We start from the raw sequence: 16,925 nt of genomic DNA on the forward strand, positions 1-16,925 counted from the left end.
AGTCGTTGCTGGGTGATGTGGCGGGGACTACATTGTGCTGAGGGCGGCGGAGTGATTTAAGTAGTGAGCGCGGAGGGATCTGCTGTGCCTATTCGCTGACTCTCGCAGGGAAGCCATGATGGGAGCTTGAGCGTGCAGCGGCGGAGACATGAGACGCGGCAGGCGGGCTCCTGCACCGACCACACCGGTCCACCCTGTACCGGCCGTTTAACGATCTACCGGCCAGGAGAAGCCGCGAGAGCCAGGGATCTAGGGATACCGCACAACGCCCAGGGCACACGGCGACCCTCCAGGATCAGCACACCGAGCCCGGGGAGGGTGGAGGGGGGTACCCGGGAAGCACTTGTCTATCCTGAGCCGCTCCGTACGGTGGAGAAGCCTCCGTTACTGGATACACCGTGACTCTGTTCCTGTGGCCGTTCCGGAGAAGTAGGCCGCATCCCCTCACTTGCCCTGATCCCCTTTTCCCTCCCGGCCATACTCTGGCCTCCCCCGGCAGCCCCCGGACCAGCAGCACTAGGAGGAGGAGAAGGGGGCGGAGAGGGGATCTAAGCGGCCGGGCAGAGGAGGTCGATCACGGAGCCGGGGCTGCTGCTGCCCCCCACCAGCAGCACCTCTCAGCCCCCCTCTCCTCCTTCTTCCCCACCCCCAGGCTCCCCGACATGACTGCCATCATCAAGGAGTTCGTCAGCAGGAACAAAAGGCGATACCAGGAGGATGGATTCGACTTGGACTTGACCTGTATCCCTTTAAAAAAAAAATGTAGATCAGTATCTACCACATCAGTTTGATTGTCAACCTGGGAAAGGATCGTGTCATGGGGCAACTGGATGGAGGAGGGGGCAGTGGGTTGGTGTTGGGTACATCATTTAAGCATTCTACAAATGCATTATGGATCCTTACAATAGGGCATTTGGGGAAGCTGGTATGCTTTTCTTTCTGAGATAAGGTGCCAAGTGGTGTTGGAGAAATGGTTGCTTGGAGAGTGGCCTTCACAGAGTTGGAGGTGTTGTTGCTAATGTCATTGGGAATCACATTGGGTGAAGTTTTGACATGCATTTTTGTAGTTGGATCCATCTTGGAGTTTATCCTCTTTAGCATGTTGTCTCAGATCATCTGTCCCAGTGGTAATGATGTGGAGTATGGATGGAGGCCAATGATTTGTCAATTAAAATCAAATAACAATGGATTTCAAAGTATTTTGATATCTGGGATTATTTTAACATATGTATATAAGGGGCACAGTGTCATCTGTTACAGAGAGGGTTAAACGTTTGTCTTTTGTGAAATATGACTCTTAAATGCTAATATTATTCATTGGATTGCACTTAAGCCAATGGATCTAGATCAATATTGTAGGTGTGCCAATATTGCCTCCCCACCATTATACAGAGATCTTTAGTTTTGAACTATTGTAGCAAAAGCAAACCCAATCAAGGTTAGGTCATGTCTTTTGTGCCTTGTATTTAGTCAGAAATCTGCTGTAGGGTTTAAAGGCCTTTATCATGTCATTATTTTGCTTCTAGTTTGCATGGAATGGTCTAATTTTGGGACATCTCTACTGCTTAATGGTTTTATTTTATTCTAGTATAATGATTGCAGGTATTCTTTATATGTACATGTTCTATTGTAGTAGATTTATATTTTCGATGTAGAGCTTCCCCCCTCCCTTTTTTATGTGCAAAGGCTGTATGATCTGTGTCTTAAGGTAAACCATTCTTAGTTTTTCATGTTTCACATGATTTTGCAAGAGTCTGTTTAATTTTTTGAATATCCTACTCAATTTGGTGATAATTTATTTCCTGAACCCTCTAAGTCAACCTAGACTTAATATTTAAATCTAATGTTTAACAGATGAAAATAAGAGCATGTAGTGCACAAAATCTTAGCTTGAAAAACTATTGTTGCTTCCAGATTTTAATTTTTTTTCAAGTACTTTGGAAAGATTTGCTATAGAACAATGACTGCTGCAGAACGTCCAAAAATATTCCAATATTGCCAGTTTGTGTTGATGTGTTAGCTTAAAGAAAATATCCTTGGCTGCTTGTCACAACTGTGGCTTTATTTGCACTTTTGGCTTTTATTGCAACATCTGAGGTCTAATATAAGTCAGATGAGTCAGCTTGCACAAGATTTACGTTGCATCAATTCAGACACCTATTATATAGAGGTAGGAGCCAACCTTTCCAATAACTATGACTGAGCAACACTTTTCCAGTATAGAAACAGTGTAAAATTCAATGCATGGTCTTTTTCTTTTATTTAACCTTTTTATTAGTTTTTTAATATCTATTCATTTTTTATTGTCCCTGTTTTTTTTTTTTTGTTTTTTTTTTCTTTTAATATGCAAGTGGGAGGTTGAGGTGCTATGGAATCGTTTTAGTTTAAGCCACCCGATATATTGTAGATTCATTGCAAATCCATCTTGGCCATCAGTTGTTTCTTTCATATCATTTAAGAACAGAGAAGCATGCATTCTGTGCTTAGGCCTGAGCTCAGTCACAGATCAGATTAAAATGAAAATTAAGGTTGCACGTATAAGGATTGCATCAGACTCCTTGCAGTAATTTTTGTTCCCTTGGTAGAAAGAAAAGCTGGTTGTCTGAAAGCTTTGTTTGCTGTGGATCAAATTCAAATGCCATTTTTATTTCTCAGTTTGCAAACGCCATTGCTAGTTGATAAAATTGTCCATTTGCTCCATAACTCTGTCCACCATTCCGTTTTGTTTAAAAATATTGTTTGTTTATTTTGAGCAGTCTATTTTCTATATACTTTTTATTTTTTTACATTAGTGAATGAGTTGATTGCAGATACCTTGGTGGCGTCATAGTATTTGGTCTACATTGTGGTTTTGGTTAATGGTTTATTGCAATTTGCTAAACGCTGTCTCGATTTCATCATGTAGGTTGAGTACAAAATGAAAATGTGTCTCTTGGCTTTAATTTTGTAATTAACATTAAACTTACAAAGTGCAAAGTTTTAGGTCTATATAACTTTATTACTGTTTCAGCTTTGTGGGAATGGCAAATGTTATTTGTTTCTTTTTCATATGCAAATGATGATTGAATTCTAAATGTCTTTTTGTATATCTTTCTCATCTTGACGTCATTTTGCCTTTACATTTTAGAATGGTTTCTGTATTCCTCAGTGAGTACATGTCTTTCCTCTCTGCAGAAATGTTCATGTGGCTCATTAATCCTACATGAGTTTTTCTACCACTAAAAACTAAAATGCCTGCTGGTGCCTGTATTTTGGCAGATATTTCTATTGAAACCTTCTTATAACCCTAAAATATGTGTAAAATGCTGCTGGCATTGGACAAGCGGCTCAATTGGAAAAGCATAGAATGTTGGTTATGTTTGTTACATCATTAGACATGCCCCCAGTATGTGTGAATCCACCAACCCGTCCAGAGTATTCCCGTTAAATAGACTGCATACCTGTCATTCAATCTTTTACCCTGGTTCAGAGACGGAATCATCAATCTGCTAAGCCACGTTTTAAATATGGCAGCTGTCAATAAAATCTGTACAGCATGATTAGGGATGTCCCATCCATCTCCTAAGTGCTCTTCACTTAGGATTCATAATCACTACTACCTTTTGCATGTGGTTTACTATGGTATTTAGTTACTAGGAAAACGCTTGAAACTATTGTCTCTATACCCGCTATCTTTTTTTCTTTTTTTTCTTACTAGCGTTGTGGTAGTCTTCTGTTTGTGTTTTACCACGGAGGAAACCTGCAATAAGTTCCAAACACTATTGACAAACCATCTAATATGTTTGTGTGGCAGTTTGTCCAATATTGCAAACATTGAGCCCCTTGTTTGTGGCGCATCTATTTCCTGTCCTGATGTAATCAACCGTGTCTGTAAAATGTTAAGACACCTTAGTAACGATAAAGCCAGTAAGGTGTTGGGTCTTGGTACCCATGCTCTCAATACAGGATGTTTTCTATGCATAAAAGGTAGAAAAGTTGTCCCAACAGTTTAATATAACTGTATTGTGACTGATCTTGTATTGGTCAGTTTAATGTTAAATGAAAACATTAAAGGTAAGTAACAGTGTTATAATTTGGATTTTTTTTTTTTTTTGTTAAATCTTTAAAAATGTAGTACTGCAGTGAATTGTGCAAGGCCAGTGACTTTGCCAGATCATACAATTGTTACATGTTAATTATAGTCCTTTACTTTTGGCAGTTTACATGAAGCAGCTTTTTAAGAACACGGATAACAAAGTGAATTTGCTGAAATCATGAATATTAAAGCAGGTTTTTTTCCTTCACCTGATCAGCTGCATTCTTCATACTGCAACACACCGTCTTCGTGTTTCTTGCGTGTCAGGTTTTTCAGAACATACTTTAAAGAAGGGAATTTTCTGTAACAGACCTTTCAAGAGTGGTTTAGTCTCAGTACACTTGCATGTCTTGTTGGTTAGCGTGTGAAGAGGATTGACACAATGGGGGACATTCAATTAGGCGTGAGGTTCCTTTGGAACATCCGCGGAGATACCTCGCGACGATTTTATGGCAGGTATCTCCGCTTATTTTATCTCGCACTCTATAGAGGTGTGCAGAAAAATCAGTGACGATTACTACCGTGACTGGCGGCACTGTGCATAGCCGGACATTGCGGTGATCTTTATGCGTCACATTTCCGGCAATTGAATCTCCACTACATATATGTTGTGATTGATCATTCACTAGTGTTTAAATATTAAAGATAGGAATCTGCTGTTTGGTTTGCAAAAGGCTCCTTTAGCTATACTGTCATCTTACTCTCCTTGGCTTTGACATTGTATAAGGATAATTGTTAAATATTAGGGTTTTTTTTGTAAAGAAAAATGTAGTATTTTATGCCAATGTAACATATAATCTACCCATTTCAGGGTTTTAACAAGGTACAGGAGGGAAATATTCTTCAAAGGTAGAAAAGTATTAGAACACGAGGTCATTCTGTGTGGAGTTTGTATGTTCTTCCCGTGTTTGCATGGGTTTCCTCTGGGTGCTCCTGTTTCCTCCCACAATCCAAAAACATACTAGTAGGTTAATTGGGTTGTGTCAAATTGACCCTAGTGTGTGTGTGTGTGTGTGTGTATGTATGTTAAGGAATTTAGACTGTAAGCTCCAATGAGGCAGGGACTGATGTGAGTTCTCTGCACAGCGCTGCGGAATCGAAAGCGCTATGTAAATAAATGATGATGATGCACTGAAGCTAGAGGGAAGTAAGTTCAGAAGACAATTGAGGAAAAGCTGCTTCACAAAAATGGTACTGGATAAGTAGAATTGCCTCCCATCAGAGGTGGTAGAGGCTAATACAGTAGAACAATTTAAACATGCATGGGGTAGACATAAGGATATCCTTGCAAACAACAAAGGATCAAATAGGGGTTGAGGTTACCATAGGTTAAAAAATGGACAGACTAGATGAACCAAGTGGTTGACTTCAAATTCCCCAGATCTCAATCCGATCAAGCATCTGTGGGATTTGCTGAAGAAACAAGTCCGAGCTATGGGGGCCCCACCTCGCAAACTTGCAGGACTTAAAGGATCTGCTGCTAACATCTTGGTGCCAGATACACAAGACACCTTCAAAGGTCTCTACACCTCAATGTTCTCCCCAGCACCTATTTCCCAGTTTCTTCACCCGTCTGTTTTTACTAGCCACCTGGATCTTGGAGCACAACACAGTCCTACTATCATGGGAGAAACAATGGTTTATTCTATTATAACAGGGACTATGTGAGCACTACAGTCAGCAGTGTGTCTGTTAGACCACTGACCAGTCCTGACAGGTGTGGGCAATAACCTCTGACATTTTTCATTATTGCATATTATTACAGCTGTCCCCACCCAGCTTCTTCTTAATGTCACCCGGCTGTCAAAATTTTCTGAGGAGAACATTACACCTTCAGAGGCCTCGACGGGTTAGAGCTGTTTTGGAGGCACGAGGGGGACCTACACAGTATTAGGCAGGTGGTTTTAATGTTGTGGCTGATCAGTATATATAATAACAGATAACCGATATGTAAGGTTTTGTATTAATTGTTAGCTGTTTTGAGCTTCCTATATGTCCTGTTGCTTAGTGCATGTTCCTTTTTAATGTTTTGCAAAAACTTGACATGCCAAAATATCAATGTATCCTCAGGCAATTTTCATTTCATTGACTCTACACTTCCCTAAAATGGTTGCACATTTCTCACAATGGTTTCCAGTTTGTTTTATAGAATGTCCATAGTCTGTTTCATTATAGGTTATGGATGGATACTCTGTATCCAAAGGCAGTAATGCAGGTCTAAATATTTCCCAGAGAACTGGAATAGTAGTTATAAACCTTTTTATTAGTGGTGCTTTTGATGTATAGCCGTCGCATTCGTTGTGTCACTGAAGCAGCCAAAGCAGTGGGATACTGCTGATATTTTAATGGGATAGCAATACAGCTAAGGTGATTGTTCCAGACACACTGTACTCAGTCTACAGTTGTGTAACACTACTTTTTTTTTTTTTTTTTTTTCTGTAAGCATTTTTGGCTGATTCAGCAGTTTGAGTATGATCTTTCAGGAAACAGTAATCTGATTGTAATTTGATGGCTGTGTTACAGGAGGTTTCTATCTTCTGTTTTAAAAGTATTATTTCTAACATGGAGTGTTATAAACCTTTTTTTCAACGCAATGATGTAGATTCGGTTAAATTCCCTGTAGACTGTGCACTAATTGGAATGTCGGTATTCTGGTTTTGTTCTTAATACACTTGTGTGTTTATAGACATAGGTGTTGAGCATTGGGGTTAATATAGTTTTGTGACGCGCACATGTAAATCACATCATTGGTCCACAATTTAGGGCTTGTCTTGTCCAGCAGAATTTGGCTGTTAAATTTATACACAAAGTGAAATTATCTTTTATTTTTGTATATGTGACTAACCCCTTCCTCTATGATGTGGTGTCCCCAGACAAAATTAGGCATATTCGTCAAGGGTACCTAAACTGGTCCTAAGGCACAACAAGATTGTTTGGCTTTGATACATTTTATCGGACAGTCTGTATATGGTCAGTATTGTGCTGGGTCTGTCAGATTTGACTGCGTGTGTGGCTGAATCGGACACTTGGTGGGTGGGTCATTCTGTCAGGTATTCACAATTGGATAATGCTCTCTTTTCATCAGTCATCAGTTGGCCTAGTGTTGGTGAATAATCTGAAGATTCTCTTTGAAGGGATAAGGGCTACTGCAAAGTCAGAGCTTGTGATTGGCTTGCAAGCCTCCTAGCTATTAAATGCTCTATACAGACTGCAGTTTGATGGATTCTTACACGGGATCAGTGACACATTGTAAACATAGCTGATATACTGTGCCTTTAGCGTTTGAGCTTTTTCAATTTAACAACACTACTATATAGTTGTCTCTCATGCATGGGGGCAGCACAGTGGCCTAGTGGTTAGCACTTGTGCTTCGCAGCACTGGGGTCATGAGTTCGATTTCTGACCATGGCCTTATCTGTGAGGAGTTTGCATGTTCTCCATGTGTTTACGTGGGTTTCCTCCGGGTGCTCCGGTTCCCTCCCACACTCCAAAAACATACTGGTAGGTTAATTGGCTGCTATCAAAAATTGACCCTAGTCTCTACCTGTCTGTTGTATGTATATGTCTATGTGAGTGTGTGTGTTAGGGAAGTTAGACTGTAAGCTCCAATGGGGCAGGGGACTGATGTGAATGAGTTCTCTGTACAGCGCTACGGAATTAGTGGCGCTATATAAATTGATGATGATGATGTTGTAAAGTCAGGTTGGGTATCTAACTGATTTTTTTATTTTCCCACTTCTTTTTTTTTCCCTATAGGAGCCATATACTCGGCAATCATTGATCTTTATGTGGAATAAGTGGTGTAATATGCATGACTGACTTACCAGGGAGGTTGACTGGTTAGGGGCGGAGAAACGTTACAGGGTCTGCTTTTAAGTAGACCCTCAGCCACATAACTTATTCCTTCAGTGGCAAATGGCAAGCTGCACATGGACTTTGGATTTTATTATATTTGGGGTGAGTTTGTCTGTAGTGATCGGTTACCCCTGCTAGTGGAAGCTATTTACAGGCAGGGAGCCAATGCATCTACAAAGAGCTAGCTCTAACAGGAGAATTAAGAGATTGAATTCTTTGGAGAGTGCTATTTAAGGCATATGTTATGCGGGATGCACACGTTTATAAAGGTGGATGTCTCCTTTTAAAGGAACACTAAAATGAAACCCATAGGTATGGAATTTTTTTTGGGGAAGTGCTACCTGACTGCTTCTTATTTAGTTTTGAGCTTTACAAATCCTAAGCTAGGTAGCTAATGCACCTCAACTGCTGTTTGTGTTTGTTTTTTTTTTGGGGGGGGGGGGGGGGGAGAGGTGGTTTAATTGACATATAGTGATAAAAATCTTCACTGGCCCCTTAAGAGCACCTGCTGAATTCTAGATTTGATTAGCTGACACCTTGTTATTAGTGTTTTGGTACAGATCAATTTTGTGTGTAAAGCTCTGCCCCTCTGTTGTCCTGACTTCAGTCTGTCTTTTTACAGGGGTGAAATAGCAGCTTCACTTACTGGTTTGGCTCTTATCATAATGTTGTATCGCAGTTCATATTGGTAAATTGGTCTGATATTGCAGTGTGTTTATTCTGAAATCGACTGCGTCAGATTTTGATCATAGTTTTTGGGTATGCTGGTATGAGCTTTCAGAATATGACTATTGGCCAGTGTTTATGGTCATCGTCTGACAGGCCTTGTCCATGCCAGAAGTGATCGAGCCATTCAGCCCAAAGGAATGACTGGCTGGACCTCATCCAATGTGGCCGTCTAAGTGTGTGGTCAGTTTGGGCACTGATCCATTTCGACTTTAAGCCACTTAAATATATTTGGATCATTGATGCACGACAGCAAGAAGGTGCAATAAACTTGTTCAGAGCATCATCTGGAGCTCCTTGCTTAAACACATGATGAATGTCTCTCCAGTCCTCTGAGTGCCTTGAGGACTGTGGTTCCAGTGGCGATATTAATTAACAGTTGGTTTGGCTTATACAGTGATGTTCATGTTCGGTGTGGCGTGAGAGATTATATAAACCTCCCTTATTGTTTTGGATCCCAGCAGTTATTAGTATTCAACCTTGAATTGGAGACTCTGAACATTAATTGTGTATTCTCCCAGGGTTGAAGACTCTGAACATTAAAAGGGTATAGTACTCTGCAGTACATTTCTACTTAGGGGTTTATTTTTGTGATTTTGACTTTGTTTTGCTCAATATGTTAGTTTTTTTTCAATCTGAAGTGATGCATGCACTTGTATTTAATGTGATCTCCCTGCACAAAAAGGTTTGGATGGCAGACAATGGGGGCAATTCGATTTCAAATAAATTGTCCCAGATGTTTTTACTATGTGGAATGAAGGAGAACGTGAGAAAAAGCTATTCAATTTTGAAGTCTTGCATTAACGTTACTTGCTAAAAACAGCTTGATTCAACCATTTTTGCTTGCACTCCTAGGAGGTGAGCGCAAAGTGAGTGAATTAAACGTTCCACACAGTTAAAGAACGTCCGCGTCAACTCGCTTGTAATTTAATCGCCCTCTGAAAGTTGAATTTTCCCTTAATGTAAAGAAGTGGCTTCCATTAGGCCAAAACATAAATATTTCCAAACACCTGTTACCTGTGAGCTTTAGTTTAGAACATCTAGTGATGCCTGGCCTTCTGTGGAGTAATTGTGTTTAGTTAGTTTGCTTTGCAGCCTTGAGGCTGTCTGGCATTCCCTCTTTCACTTCAAACTATTTCTTCTTTGCAGGTGTTGGCCCTTTGCATGACTTAATCAGTAGCTGATGCAACCAGGCTACCGGCAGCTTGATGATGTCTGGGTGGGAGACAGTTCTGCTTTTGAATGCATGTTTGCAGTGGACTATGTCCATTGTAACTTCCTGCCACAAATGTCACCTAGTGATGTCACTGCAAACTGCATTTTGAAAAGAAACAAAGCCAGAATGCATTTCAGTTCAGAGGAACTCCTACAGAATGTATATTTGGGGTCACAATAATAAAACAAAGACATTCTGGGCACGTATTTGTTTTATTATAGATTTAACCCCTTCAGGACCACGTGGGACACTACTGCTGGTCTAATTGGCCACTGCCTGTGTCCGATTAGAAACCGCTGATGCATATCCCTTCTGGTTTATTTTTTTGTGATCTAATAACTGGGGACCACTTGTCCAGAACTTAACAGGTACCATTGGTGACCTGGAACATAACACGAGTCCTGTTGGTGCACAGTGTGTTAGGGCGTACATTTACACGCTGGTGCACCAGAGGTTTAAGATAGAATTCTTTCAAGTCATTTGCATTATTTTGTACTACAGAAAAATCTTTTCAATTCCATTTTAAACTCGTATATTCCTCGGCAGTGATTTCTTTATTATACATAGTGATCACAAATACATTACTAAGCTGTAGCGATTAGCCATGTTTGCTTATTTCCAGACCTTGATTAAGAGAACTTGTTTAAATGTCAATATCCAGCATTCCAGATGAACTTGACTATGTTTCTATATTAAAGGGCATCCATAGGGGTTTGTACTTTGTTGGCTGTTTTACTTGCTAAAGCCCTTGTGTACATGAGCGGTTTGCACTAGCTTTGTCGTCGCGTAACAAAAGCTATGAAAGTAAATGGGGATAAGTGATCTTTGTAAAGATGATAATTTATTCAATTGGCCAGGTCTAAATACACAGCAGAGATTCTGGCCACTATACAATGGGGGTGATGTGGCTCTGCAGTGTGACCTGTATTTACCTTGAAGGGGCCAGCTGTAAGCACTGTTCTGTTAAGTCGTAACCCTGAATATGCTCTTTCATACATTTGACCTTGCACCACATGTTTATAATTGATGCATGACACGGTGCAATACAGATGTTGAAAATGGGACATGGGTGGTAAAAGTTGCATTCATGCAAATTGTTTCACGGTGTGTGTACTGTGCTATGGCTTTGTAAGAGAAGACCTTTCATGTCATGAAACTCTTCCAATAAATTTAACAGCTATGACCAATGCCAGGGAACTTATTTTATTTTGTTATAGGCTATATATAGTGTGTTTTTTGTTTTTCTTTCCACTCCTTCCTGTTCTTTTTACTGACTGAACAATTTAGTTATAATGGTGATGGTCATTTTGTGAGCACATGAGTGACGTAACTATGTGGTACAAATCTGTTTAGTAAAATTGCCCTATTATGGTGTATTTTGCTGTCCATAGGATTAGGCAATTTACAGTAACCTGCATTTAGACTTAGTGCGGTCATTTGTGGTGCAACATAGTGTCAAGTTCTTAATCCCGCTTCCGTGCCTATGTGCTGTTTGATCCACTCTTTACTGTTAACTTTTGGGGAGTAAAAAAGGCATTCTTCGAAGAACATTTCTGAAAGCATTTCAAGCCAAAAAAGGATTATTTCCTGCCCCAGGATTTGAAGTTTAGAATATAACAGTGCTGTTTTCAAGTACAGTCACTTCAGAAATGAGCTTGGCAGACTCTATGAATATATCCCCTATGCTGAAAATACCAAAGGCGTTTTCCTTGGACTAGCTGTGGCAGCCGGAGCACAAAGTGTTCACTGTTGAAAGAGGAGATACTGCAGAAAGTCTGCACCATGGCTGAGAACAGACACTACTTTATATCCCTTTTTTTTGCTGGTATTTTTAACTCCTTTCTCCTCTACAGACCTGAAAGAGTTCATTACTGGTTCAGTGCTTCATCAACCTCTGCTTGTCTCATATTTTTCCATACTATCCAAAGATTTGACAGTTGAGGATAAATCATATTGTAATTCATATCCACTTGTAATTATTAGTTGAAGTTCATGCAATGGGTAACTTGATGAAGCTTGTGGCTAGATTGGCAAACTGGTCTTGGAAATGGTGTGCTTGTCTGTACTGAACAATGGCTGATTACATTTTTGCAAGAAAAAGTGCTGCTGATAATTTCTCTCTTCACAGTCTATTCTCGATATATTGTGTGATATATATATATATATAGTCTGCGTGAGATGATCAAATCTGTTCATACATAAAAATGACTCTGCATTTCTAAATTTATGGTTGGATGTATTTTAAAGGGCAGATTTCATCTTCAGATGACTACCGTATTGGTTTGTCCAGCAGCAATTACATTGCTTTATCTCGTATAGTTTTTTTTTTGTTTTTGTTTGTTTTTTTCTCTTTTGGAAAGATCTTTATATAATTCCATCTTTACTGCCTTATTTACTGCTTTAATGTCCAGGAACAAAATTAATTTTGGTTGGTGGAGGGTAGACCTAAACTAGTGTCTGAAAGTAGAGAACCCCTTTGATGTAATCCTTTATTGCCAGGGGTGTTTGCTCATACTATGAGGTATGACTGCTTACTATAAATTATCTTTCTAAATTAAAGAACAAGGGTGATAAATGATGTTTAATTTGAGGAGGGCCTATCGTGTTTTGAGCTAAAGGAAGTTTTACATAGCAAGCTTACATTCAAATTGCATTGCGAAAGGCACTGTGTCCTAAAGAGTCTTCCAATTGCTTTCTCTGCATGGTGTATGCAAATGCCTCATGAATCGTCATACCCTGCCTTGTGACACAGAGGGAGCTGTAGGAGGAAGCCACCCTGGAACAAGCATTATTCAGTCTGCAATAGTTGACATTTAGCATTTGCATATAGTGTGCAGTCGTATTTCATGCTCCCTCCCAGGTAGAAGGGACATTGGGGCTTTTGAATGCATAGAATACAAGACATTTTGTAAAATGTCGTATAGCTCAAACAGGAACGGTCCTCCTACTGCATTTTTATGTGTTTTGGTCTTTTTTGTCCTCTTAGAAACAATATATTCTATAAAAAAAAAAAAAAAACAAAAAAAAAAAACAGACAATGGGACAATTCTCAGAGCAGTCACTTGGGAGAGCGCAGCAAAACAGTGCACGCTGTATGCAAATCCAACGTCTCTGAGGGTTGCTCGGCATGGTGTTCTATCCTCACTGCTTGGCTGCCTCCTTCCTTCAGTTCCTCTGTGTAGCTAGAGCTAGGTGTACACTACAGAAAATGTTTCCCAATCTGAATTGTAAAAATTTTACAAACAGCAAATTCCCGATCAGCATGTCATGAGTACTCACTTAAACGATTTAGCACGATTTACCTTGAGATCTGTGAGCTTCATCTGTCATAACCATCTGCTGATAAGATCGTAAATCTGTAAACTCTATGGAGATCTGCTTATACTGCGAGTCGTTCCACCGTTTATAGAGATTTTTAGTCCAGTTATAAAATAAAATGAAATGGTACGATATGCTTTGGTGCGATAAAACATGATTGTGGGAGCGTGCACACTAATGCAATATTGGACCGAACAGTCGTACATCGTATGATTGGTCCTATAACCCTGAGAAACCTGTAGTGTGTACCTAGTTTAACTCTCACAAGTGGAGGGGGGGAGGGGTTGTGGTGGATGGAGGCTGACGAGCAGGTTGAGTTTAGCAGTGTTTGCATGTGCAAGTTTTCTTTTAGTAATTTTTTATTTTTCTATTTTTTTTTTACATAACCGCTATCTGCCATCTTAATTCAATATGTCCCACTGACTAAAACCTTGAGGCCGCTCTCCTTCAGTCACTTGGCAAAAGGATGAAAGTTAGTCAAATTTGCTTCTGTGTACACGCTATCTGAAACGGTGAACTATACCACTGACAGTAATATCTATTGTAATGTGCTTTTAATGTCTTTGTTTGTTTTTCCACCGTGCATATTCATACTGTTTTTCGAAAAGAGATGCTTTTTCTTTTCCTTTTTTGTTTTTTGTGTCAGTGTCTTTGGCCCTGGGGGCTTTCATTGGTAGAAGCACTGCATCCTGGCTATTGAACAGCTTAAGCTGGTTTTTCTATGATGCTGACACACTTTTCAATGTATTTTTTGAGACAAAAATGCAATGCTTCCAGACCGAAAGGAATACCCTTTGTGTGTGTCCAGTGGAAGAAAAAAAAATGCAATTGTATCCCCATAGAAAATAAATTTTTATTAGGAATGTGTATTTTAATGGAGTCTCTTAGACATTTAATCTCTTGGTCAAGCAGTTCTTGTTCACTTGTAAATCCTGCCAAGCAAGATATAATCTTGGAACAGCAGGAAAATTTTGAGGAAGGAAGGTTTTAGTCACTACAACAAATGACCGGTTTTAGAAGGGCTAGCATTTCATTCATGTTTGATAGCTCTTCTGGAATGTCTTGGGAAGCTACAAATTTAAGTTAAAAATACATTTTTCCATCCTCCCTATATTGTGGACCTGCCCCAAAATATCAGCATTTTGGGATGGTATTTCTGATCTGCTAAGTAAGCAACATAATCATAGTCCCTATAATCCATTATTTTTTTTTAATTACTGGGTTTACCATTGGTACAAATTCTTAATGTGGTCAGCTATTGGAAATACCTTAATGTTCCCATTCTTTCTCTTGACTTATATAAAGGTGTGGTATTCAGCAACAATGTAAAGGATCTCCGCTTAAATATCAAATTCTCACACACAGTGTTTTAAAGCTACAATATGTCAGCTTCTCCCAATTACCCTCTTTGTGGAATTTCAAACCAAATTAAGTAAATTCCCATCCAATATTACCTACTTTTATTCTCTGCTAATGCACAGCTCAGCTATCTGTATGTACATTAGTGCTGTAGACCACCAGAGACCCCAGCAACAGTTTTTGACACCCCATATGTCCCCTGCAATGGAATAAATGTGATATTGAATCAGTATTTTCTGCCAAATATAACCTTACTGTTGATGGGATAGCACATATTCTTAAAGTCCTTGTTGGCCATTATTTCATTAAAATGACTATTGACCAATCATCATTGTGATTTATTTATATAGTGCTAGGAATTTCCATAGCACTTTACAATTGGGAACAGACATAATAAAACAATACTGTGTAATACAGACAGACGTTAAAAGGCCCTGCTTACAATCTATGGGACATTGGCCAATATTATTATTATATTTTTCTTGTTCTGTTACCCGCTGTATTGTTGCACAAAATTACATTTTCCCAAGTAGTGTACACTATAATATTGTAGTAATCAACCATTGTGTTGCATTTTAAATTACAGTACAGCCACTGTATAGTGCCACCTTCACAGCAACATACATTCTCATAATTGTGCATTAAAATGTTTTCATTAATTAACCCACTTTGTAGCAACCTAATTTTTGAAGACCGTTTTTTTTCCTGTGTTTAAAGCTGACGGTATAGAGAAGTGAGCTCTAATTCATTCCTTTTTAGTTTTTTTTAAACATATTTTATTAGGGAGATTTTTCAATTTTTAAACAGTGTAAAGGTTAAGTTACTTTGATCAAACAACAGATACATTGCGAATGAGAAAAACAATATGAACTTCGCCAATAAAAGTAAGAACAGAGAAAGAAAAAGAAGAGAGAGGACAGGGGGCGAAGGGAAAAGGAAAAAATGTTAGTGTGGTGAGAGGGGGAAGGAGAAGGGGCACCTGGCTTGGCTTCTAAATGTATAACAAGTACAAACCGTTTATTGAACGTTTTCTGATACTATATTCATCGGTTTCCAATCTAATCGGGCCTTGGCTGTTCTGCACCATAGGAGGCGAGCCATGGGTCCCAAATCACTCGAAATTTATTGGGACGGTCATTGAGAATGCTTGTAATGTGTTCACAGCTATAGGTTTGCCATACTCTATTGATGATTTCAGGCAGTGAAGGGGATTCCGGATGCTTCCAATTTGCTGCTATTGCGCATTTGGCTGCATTGAGTATATGGCCCACAAGCGCCATTGTATATTTGCAAACGTCTGGTATAGGCCTATGTAGTAGTGAGTATGAGGGGCAAGGGGGACGTTTTACTGAGGTGATTCTATTGATTAGATTGTGAATTTTCCGCCAGAATTCCACAAGTCCCGGGTAAGACCACCAAATATGTTGGAATGAGCCTTCCTGTCCACATATTCTCCAGCATAAGCTAGAGGAATCAAGATATATGGCTTTCAAGCGGGTTGGAACTAAATACCATCTATATAAGAGCTTATATGAATCCTCTTTGGTTCTTTTGTTTTTTTTATTGTGAAATCTGGTATTACATTTAAAGTAGTCGCCATCAAGACAGTGGCTTTGTTGCATGTAACACTGATACTTTCTTATGACAAACTGGACCTTTTAGCAGTTTGTCAACAAGGATTTTATTTTTATTTTAAGAGAGGAAATGGTGAATAACAGGCAGAAGATGCTTTTGTGTTTTGTCTGCCTCTCCTTCCCGGCGGGTCTTACCAGGCCATGCTGCAGGCTGTGGCATGATGCACATAGCAATTAACAACAGTGATAGAGGCTGCAATATGATGGGGACTGTTGGTTAAGGGAATGTTCATTTTAATCCATGGGTTCTCTGGGATTGAAGACTGGACCTATTTTTGACAATTTTTCCAGTACCTGAAATGGAGAAGCATTCTCTACAGCAGTATGGTCCCACCACCGTGCCTCCTGATAGGGATAACATTCTTGGGATGATGCTGAAAACTAAGCTTTGCTGAGGCCAAAAACTTCAATATTTTCTCATCAGACCATAGAATCGTCCTCTTCTTTTGTATGTGGTTTATTATAGGGTGTCTTGCAAACTGTTTATAATATTTCTTGTTTTCTTTTTGCACCCTCCCATAAAGCTCAGATTTGAGAAATGCTTAGGGTATTGTCCCATGGGCAGTTTCTCCTCCCTAATAAGTGCTCTTTGTGCATGGATGCTCACTTTTGGCCCTAGAAAAAAAATCACTTGTACCATATTCTCTCCATTTCTTTATGATTAACTATACCATGTTCCGGGGGATGTTAGGTCTCTAAAATGTTCTTGTGTCCGCTTAATACCTTACTATAAAGTTTTCTC

General features: G+C 39.5%; 1 protein-coding gene across 2 annotated transcripts in view; it reads left to right on the plus strand.

The window, feature by feature from the left end:
* The first annotated feature begins 517 nt into the window (after positions 1-517).
* Positions 518-16,925, plus strand: part of PTEN (phosphatase and tensin homolog) — a 51,538-nt gene continuing 35,130 nt past the window's right edge. For both annotated transcript variants that reach the window (XM_075216394.1, XM_075216395.1), the window contains exon 1: positions 518-741. In XM_075216394.1, the coding sequence (XP_075072495.1) occupies positions 663-741 (79 nt within the window). In that variant the 5' untranslated portion in view covers positions 518-662. The remainder of the gene's footprint in view (positions 742-16,925) is intronic.

Source organism: Mixophyes fleayi, chromosome 6 (genome assembly GCF_038048845.1).
Source record: "Mixophyes fleayi isolate aMixFle1 chromosome 6, aMixFle1.hap1, whole genome shotgun sequence".
NCBI classification, from domain to species: Eukaryota; Metazoa; Chordata; class Amphibia; order Anura; family Limnodynastidae; genus Mixophyes; species Mixophyes fleayi.